The sequence below is a fragment of the Cyprinodon variegatus genome, unplaced genomic scaffold, assembly GCF_000732505.1.
Source record: "Cyprinodon variegatus isolate N-32 unplaced genomic scaffold, C_variegatus-1.0 Scaffold1179, whole genome shotgun sequence".
In the NCBI taxonomy this organism is placed as follows: domain Eukaryota; kingdom Metazoa; phylum Chordata; class Actinopteri; order Cyprinodontiformes; family Cyprinodontidae; genus Cyprinodon; species Cyprinodon variegatus.
The window spans coordinates 141535-150490 of record NW_015151632.1 but is presented as its reverse complement, the minus strand read 5'-3'; the positions used below and the strand labels follow the sequence as shown (position 1 = coordinate 150490).

The 8956-nt window shown below is 42.2% G+C and overlaps 1 protein-coding gene across 2 annotated transcripts in view; it reads left to right on the top strand.

The window, feature by feature from the left end:
• The window catches only part of LOC107101962 (cytosolic non-specific dipeptidase-like), a 17896-nt gene that overhangs the window by 3284 nt on the left and 5656 nt on the right, over positions 1-8956 (top strand). For both annotated transcript variants that reach the window (XM_015401064.1, XM_015401063.1), the window contains exons 3-10: positions 655-798; positions 2915-3077; positions 4073-4161; positions 4248-4445; positions 4521-4605; positions 7618-7778; positions 7851-8015; positions 8085-8226. In XM_015401064.1, the coding sequence (XP_015256550.1) occupies positions 655-798; positions 2915-3077; positions 4073-4161; positions 4248-4445; positions 4521-4605; positions 7618-7778; positions 7851-8015; positions 8085-8226 (1147 nt within the window). The remainder of the gene's footprint in view (positions 1-654; positions 799-2914; positions 3078-4072; positions 4162-4247; positions 4446-4520; positions 4606-7617; positions 7779-7850; positions 8016-8084; positions 8227-8956) is intronic.

The window sequence follows — 8956 nt, the reverse complement described above, 5'->3', positions numbered from 1 at the left end:
AGAGGAAGACTGTTCCAGATGTTAGTGGCTCTCACAGAGAGAGCATTCTGACCAAAAGTTGTTCTTCTGTGAGGAACCTCACAGTCTCCTCTGGAGGAGGCCCTGCTTCTCAGGCCACTTGAAGTCTTGGGTTTGAACAGAGTAGAGACAGGAGGTGGGGCTAGTCCATGCAGCGCTTTATAAATGAAGCATACATACTTAAAATATATAAAATTTTCAAATTTAAAAGATTGTACTTGTTCAAAATATTACATACATGGAAATAATTAGGTTTTTGGTCAAACACTTTCAGAGATTTTTTTGTACAGTGATTCAATTAATTTTAAATTGAAGTCTGAGGTAGGTTCAAGTCTGAATCCAGCACTATGCCTAGATTTGGGGCCTGATCAGTGGTTACTAGCTGAGTAGAGGTCAGCTGATCAGGTCAGTTTTCATTAAATAACAACTGATGTCCCATATTTAGAAAAATAATACGAGAGATTAAAACTCATTAATATCAGGTAAAAAATGTAACCAGAAATGAAGAAGAACGGTTGGAGATGTTGCTCTGAGTGGTTCTGACTTTCTGAGGCATAAATATTTATTTTCTCACTGATTTCATAATAACAGGAACTGTGCCCTGGACTCACCACAGTCCTTCCACTTGTGTTGCAGGCTCTCAGGGACTGGGTGGCAATCGAAAGTGACTCGAGCAACATTCATAAAAGACCAGAGCTGCACCGTATGATGGAGAAGGTGGCTGAGAAGCTGCGACTGATGGGAGGGACCGTGGAACTGGTGGACATCGGAGAGCAAGAGGTTGGTAACCAGAACTCCGGTTGAAGTGACATTTCACCACGCTGGCTGCAGCCCATGGATTGAACCCGTTCCACGAAGAAAAAGACATTTCCAGAGTCAGATATGGCTAAAAGCTTAAGCAGTACTCTCACTCAGACTGAAGCCTTTCTGCAGATGGAAGTTTCCATCTAGCAGTGAACCGATATCCAATCGTTATCCAGTATTTTGATGAAACACCTTATAAGAGCAGAAAGCTTTGTGTAACCTTTATCACGATTTGGTGATAGAGAAACAGGCACTAAGTGATTTGTAACAATAAAAGGACCAGTAACAGAAGATGCTCAGCCTTAAGAGGCTGTGGATTGACCTCAGTAATGACAGACAACAGTGACTGAGTTGCTATATTAACAGTTTCTTTGAACAAGAACGGCTTCACATACAAAAATCCATTTAAATTCAAACAGTATAAATGTATATGAAAAAATACAAAAAAAAAATAGAAATAAAGCTGGCAAGAGTTGTTAGTAAGAATAAAACAAACAGTCCTTTTGCTCATTGGGGCCATTTTTACCTTGAGTCTGTGATATATTGGTACCAGAACCAGTGTCAGAAATCAGTGTTCATCAGTCCCACCTCACACCCTGTGAGGGAAGGGAGATGAGACTGCATCAAATCAAAGGTCACGGTTCAGTTGGCTCGCCACCCAGCTCACACTGGGAATGTGTGCATGCAGGGGATGAACATCCACTGCAGATTCAACTCAACCCTAACCCTCCAATCTGGGATGGATGTGACTCCAAATCCACTGATATCACTGAAAAATCTGGGTAAGAAAAAACCCTGACCTATGGATTGGCCAGAAGAAAGTCCATTAGTTCTATTTTCCTTCCCCACTCCATAGATCACCAATCAATAGCATTTCGCCTCATATCAATTGGTTTGAAAATCATTTCCTTAACAGCTTAGTCCTACGACAAAAATATCAATTATCAAACCTAAAGCGCTCATAGTAGACAACTATAAGTAATTACATTCTTCTCTCACATTAACACTTAACCTCAAGTAGTCAAGTTATTATCTTTCAAATTGCTAATGAACATAAAGTAAAGAGGAACCTTTGTGCTAAAACAATAAATACAGAGACATTCACAGTGATTTAGAGGACATAAGGCTCATCGTGCTTTACCATCCCCTCCTGCACCGGTTAGGGTTAGGGTTAGGTTAGGGTTAGGGTTAGTTGGGAATGCAATAAAAGTTTACCCTTAAATCACCTAAATAAAAGATACGTAACTGGTGCTTTAGCACCTTTTTCCACACATATAAGAAAATATCTTTCAGAAAATTAACATGAACTAATAATTAGATTCTCTTATAAACTCTAGTGAAAACAAATGCATTTATAACAAAGGAAAGAAAGAGCATGCTGCACATTTAGCACCAATTTCCATGGTAACAGATTAGCCAAGGTCTACTTAGCAAGGTTAGCATCTTTGCACAGCACTGAGCTAATGCTACAGCTGTTTCATCAGCTGTTACCATTTATAGCACAATTAGTATCATACAGGTAACTGATCCAATCTCAGGGTTTCACTCACCGTTGAATTAGTCTCTAAACCATTTCACCTGTTTGCAGCCGTTAGCTGCTGATGACGCTACTCTACAACAATATAAACATCATCACATGCTTAAAACCCTCAATAATATGTCAGAGTACGTTTGCTCCTTACCATATTTATTAATTGTTGGTGTTTGTTTTAAACTTTTTAATTAAATAAAATCTGTAATACAATTAATTTAAACAATTATTTATCTGAGCTCCTGTTAGTTTTAACAAAAGATTACTTGATTTTAAAAGAAAACTGAACTTTGAAGGTCAGGTTACGTTTGCATCATCTCTCACTGAAACACAATCTTTGTCTGAATGAGGTTTTGCATTTACTGGTGAAAATTGCACCAGATTTGGAGGAATCTGAGGCCCTTTGCTCCTCAGCTGCCAGAAGCAGGTTCCTCTCTAAACACCCAGCTCTTCAGAAGCTGTTCCCAGATGCTTGTCTCCCAGCTGTCCCTGCATCCTCCCCCACTTCCCCCTCTTACCTGCACAGTGTTTCCAAACCTTTCCATGTGGTTGTCCCTGCAGCTTCCAAACGGGCAGATGTTAGCCCTGCCCAACGTAGTGACGGCGCGGTTTGGGAGCGACCCTGGCAAGCACACGGTGTGCGTCTACGGTCATGTGGATGTCCAGCCGGCGAAGCTGGAGGACGGCTGGGCTACGGATCCCTACAACCTCACAGATATCCAAGGTAACACCTTCCAACACACTTTGATGTTTCCATATGATGAGAGAAATATGTTTCCAGAGAAGAAAAATCTTATCAGAAAAGTTGAACCTTCTTCTTTTTTTTCTAAAAGCAATTGAAGAAACGTTTTTTAAAGGCTATTTTTTCTAAATCTTTGTTTTACCAATAGTAGCATTGAAGTAAAACCACAGACCTTCTTGAAATTACCTGGTTTCCAACAATCATTCCTTCATTTCTGAACAATGAGGTGCAAACAGTGTGTTTGTTGCTGATGGTATACAGTTATTATTTATAAATAATATCGAATGAATTCCAACATTATGGCTGCTTCTCCAACGTTCGCACAATAATTTAGACCCGGTGGAGAAATAACTGGAAAACAATCTAAATATGGATGCTTGGATTGTTCTTATTTGTACTTATGAGGTTATTTATTAATATTTTAGTTATAAAAGCTGAATAAAGTCATTATGAAACTTCAACGGTTATTGACTTCAAACGTCAGAGAATAATAGAAACCTTTGATTTAGACTGAATCTACTTTACCGCTGCTGAAAGGAAAAGAAGAATCTAGTCTTTTCTTTTCTGCCCTAAAAGGAAAGTTAAAAAAAAGACAATTTTTCTTGTTTAAGAATGTTCTGATTAATGTAGTTTCATTTATAAAAGATTAAAATTTGACCTAAAACATTGTAGTAAAAACTTTTCTCCATCCGTCCAGATTTGTTCCTATCCAGATTTTTTTTCTCATTTGCCATTCCAGGTTTCCATACAATCATCAAAGAAAGCGCCCAAATTTATGGATGCTTGAAATGATAAACTTTTATCCAAAACAGATATTTTGATGTGTCTTGTGTCAGAATTGACTGATTGAACATGAAAAATGAAACATATCTCCATAATGATGAATTTATTGGGATAATATGGAGTTTATCTTTCAATTTTCTCTGGAAGGATTTGATTCCAAATGGTTTTATGAAAACGTATTTTTCTCCCTGTAGGGAATCTATATGGAAGAGGAACGTCAGACAACAAGGCTCCAGTTTTAGCCTGGATTCACGCTGTGAAGGCGTACCAAGCCCTCAGCATGGTGAGAAAAATCACCGGATGTTTTAGGTCATTTTCATCACAGAGTTTTTTACTCTCACTGTTGAACTCTACTAACGTCTGGAGCAGGATTTGCCAGTAAACGTGAAGTTCCTGATTGAGGGCATGGAGGAGACCGGCTCTAACGGCCTGGATGCCATGATCCTGGCCCAGAACCACACCTTCTTCTCCGATGTGGACTACATCATCATCTCTGACTGTGGCTGGCTGAGCAGACGACCCGCCCTCACCTACGGCACCAGAGGGAACTGCTACTTCTATGCTGAGGTCTGTTCACAGAGCCGTTTGAATTATCCTGCATCTCTCTTTCTGAGACTTTCTGCTTCTTGTGTTGTTCTGCAGGTTGAAGGTTCGAGGCAGGACTTACACTCTGGTGTTTATGGAGGAACGGTGATCGAACCCATGACTGACCTTATTGGCATTCTCGGTGGGTCTAAGAGGTCAACCAAAGTTAGCTTAGGTGATGGTGATCATGTCCCATCCAAACAGTTGGACCTTTAAAAACACATTAGTCTCAGACAGACTTTATTTTTTACACTGAGCTTTAAAACAGTGAAATGAACATTCCCATTTATAAAGTGCCGCAGTGATCAGAATGTAAACAGAGAAAGAGAAAAGAAAAAAGAAGAGAAAATTAATATGGTTCAAAATGAATAGAACATTCAGTTGAGTTCAATTTAAATGGGTTATGGAAAAATCAGCCACATTGGTCGTAAAACTATCTTGTTTATAAGTGAGATGCAGAGTCTAGATTAGAGATTTCAATGAGAGGGGGGAAGAAGCTGCTGCAGAACCTGCTGGTCCTGCATTGAATGCTGGGAAGCCTCTTCCCAGAGGGCAGCAGGGAGAACAGTCCATGGTGGGGGGGTGAGGGGTCATTGATGATGTCACGGGCTCGGGACACGCAGCGCTGGGATGAAATGTCTTTGATGGAGGGAAGAGGAGCCCCCATGATCCTCTCTGCTGTTCTCACCTTCTTCCAGTCTGAGGCGCTGCAGCCTCCACACCACACAGTGAGACAGCTGCTCAGAACGCTCTCTATGGAGCTTCTGGAGAAGGTGGGGAGGATGGGTGGTATGAAATAAGAAATCAGCTAAGACAGAGAATGTAAAGTAAATAATCTGATCTGGTTACCAGCTGGAAAGATGGTTTTGACTCTGTCAAAAATAGCTCAGTCGTTCTTCAGCTTTATTATCCCGTTAAACTCACATCCAGCTTTATTCTGATCACACGTTTAGATGAACCTTAGTTCAAGATGCTGCAGAGGGAGGACAGGTTAGCAACAATCTACAGCTACAAAGGACCGGGAGGCGATGATACCCTGAAGACAGAACTGAAAGAGGAAAACCACAGCAGTAGGTCGACCATTCAGGCCTAACCCATAAATAGCATCACTATCTCACTGCACGGACAAGCAGACGCTCTGCTGAACCAGAGGTTCCAGAATAAACTATTAGACATGGAGTTCTGCTCCTGCTCTGGGCATATCGCAGAGAGATAATCTGGGAGAGATTACCGACTGACTGACCGCGCCTGGACTTCTGCTCAATCCTCTGCTGCTTCATCTCCTCCTCCAGTAGCTCTGTTTATGGAGTGAAGCGTTTCCATGGCAACTTATTGTCGAGTCTTAGGATGGTGGTTTGTATTTTTGATTCCCTTTCAGTTTTGGGCCCTAACCCTAGATGCCCGCCTATAATACAAGGGCCTCACAGCCAAGTTAATGGGAGGCTGAACTATTGGCCTGTCAGACGATGATTGGCCCAAACTGTGTAGCTTCCATTAAACAACAACTGCTTCCAGGAGACGGAGGGACTTCAGATGGAAATGAGAGGAGATTCTTTATTACTCCTCATCAGTGCGGGGGGGATAGCAGAGTCAGACTCGATGCACAGAAGCTAATCCATGTTTTCTGGGATGTGATCAAATAAAATCCATCTGGGAGACGGTGTCTGAAACCATAGAGAGAATTCTGACTCAAACTAGACCAAAGGATCCTGGATGGTTTTCTTCCTGCATATATGATGCAGCAAAAATGATAAATATCGGTTTGAAATATTCACCATTGCAGCCAAAAAGGCAGAATGACAAAGACGTGGCTTCGACTGGAAGCTCCGCCCATAAACCAGCTGCTGGGGATGACTCAGCAAATTAATAATAAACTAAAACTTTCCTGTTGTTTTCGACTCAAATCAAGAGACTGCAGGAACCACTGCTATTAGATGCTGTGACTAACCCCTCTCTGTTCCCATGAATCCATCTGTGAAAGCTCCGCCCCTTTTTCTTTTCATGTCTTCCCTTTTCTGCCGTTTTGTAAATTTCTATTCTTCTTCATCAAATAAAAGAATAACAATAAAAAATAATGATAATAACTCAGCAGAAAATGTTTCCCTCATATTGTGTCTTACTCCTACATCTGAAACTCATGATCTTGATTTGAATGAATAGATCCTTTGCATGAGGCAAACCTCTGATGAAAATATCATTAAATTACTTTTCTAGCTTGTCAAGTAATCCTTTAACAAACCAACTTTCTTCCTCAATCAGCAGATCGAGTCTTTGGGCGAAGCATGTCTCTTCTTTTATGTGATACACAGGTGTTTTTATCTAATGCTGAAGTTATTATTATTCACTAACGCCACCCGCTGGTTTAGAGGGAACTGCTTTTTCTGCTTAGTGTCTCTGTTTCGATGCTAAAAAATCCTTCAAAAAAATTCCTCTGTCCAGGTTATGATCCGGATCATCACCAAAGTTTAATGGATTGTTCTTTGGCATGAGGCGCACCTCTGTTCTGATTTTGATTAAAATCCATTCATGCATTTTCAAGAGATTTTACCAACTAATCAACAAGCAAACAAACCAAATAATAAAAATCAGTTAAAGTCACTGAAATCTATCGGACCTCAGACTCATCATTAGAACCTTTTATACTAGAGAATGCAAGGAGAACCATCTTCCACAGGATGGAGAAAACAACAAACAGTTGTTGGTCCCCACAAGTACTATGAGTCTCCAAAATGTAGCATATTCCTAGGAAATTGTCCCCACCAGGTATTAAAGACATGGCCACACACACACACACACAGACACCTGTTGTGTCACATGATGCTTGTGGGGACTTTCTATTATTTTAATTTCTCATTCATTTCTATGTTCTCATCCAGACCTGAACCTAAACGCAGTTATCACCTAACCCTCACTCTAATGGAAGAACTTCTTCTCATGGAGACCAGTCATTGGTCCCAAAATACCTATAAGTCCCCAAAACATGGCCTAGTTATGGGAAAGCCTGACCTGCAAATCCTGAGAAAAACCTTCAGTCAGCTGATTAGGGAGCTGCTTCTGCAGTCATTGATCACAGGTCTTTCTTTAGTTCATGTTTGGTGTAAAGAGCAGAAGAAATGAGTAAACAACAGCAAACTGTTTGGTATGAACCCTGCAGACACACTGATCAGCCCCAGTGGGAAGATTCTGATCCCGGGGATCCGGGAAGCAGTGGCTCCGCTGTCGGATGAAGAGTGGAAGATGTATCAGGATATCGAGTTTGACGTGGATCACTACAAGAACAAGATCGGCGTCGGCCAGCTCATGTACAACAACAAGGTAGGAAAAGGGTAACTCTGAACGTTTTCAGCCGACCCAATGACTGGCTGTGTCTGCGCTGCTACTCCACAGGTGGACCTGCTGGCCCATAGGTGGCGCTACCCCACTGTTTCCATCCACGGTATTGAGGGAGCCTTTTCTGACCCTGGAACTAAGACCGTCATCCCTGCTAAAGTCACGGCTAAGTTCTCCATAAGACAAGTCCCAGACATGGACCCGGCCACAGTCAAGAAGCAGGTAACATAGAAGCTGCAGTCCTGGTTTTTCTACAGTCTTTCTTATTGCTGTATTGTTTTGGGGCTTCAGGTAACAGACTACCTTCAGTCTGTGTTTGCCAAGAGGAGGAGTCCTAACAAGCTGACGGTTACCATGGTGATTGGGGCCAAGCCCTGGCTGGCTGACACTCAGCATCCACTCTATGAGGCTGGAAAGGCAGCTATCAAGAGGGGTAGGAGAGCAACGTCAGCCCACAGCACTACCCTTACACCCTTTACCTTTGAGACATTTCTAATGGAACAAAACTAAAGATGGTAGATCTGTGGGAGACGGCACCGTGTATGAAAATGAATTTTTCATGTCTTCATATTCAAAAACAGGGAAATAATGTCTAAACTGCCGGCAGTAGGAACAGCCGGAGTCATGTGACCCATTGCAAGGTTTTAAAGGAGAGTTCCTGCGCTGCATTTGGTGTCACCACCATTTTTTTTCTGGGTCATACAAGTTTCACACGACCAGCATGATTCATGCAGGCATACAAGATCCATACAAGCACAGCACGATTCACACAAGCATACTGTCATGTTCGGCTGAACGTATTTAGCCCACATGCAAAACACACACGGCAACAGGGATCAGTTAACTGTTTATTGAGAGAGATAATGGAAGCAACGGAGTCGACGGGGAAGCAACAGCACCGGGACCCGTTCAACTTCACCGGACGCAGGAACCTAACCGGGGGAGGACAGAGCGGACTCAGGCTCTGATCCATGGAGCTGGAGGCGGGTGTCTCAGTGACAGGTGGGGCTTGGGCTTGAGGGTGACAGAGCTGCGCTTACTTTACAAAGATCCAGGGAAGCAGGAGAAACCAGAGTGGCTCGAAGCACCTTGCTTGGAGCCGGGAGAAAGGGAGGACCCTGTGGGAACTCAGAACCTGGAGTCAGCACGAGTGGGACCCTCTG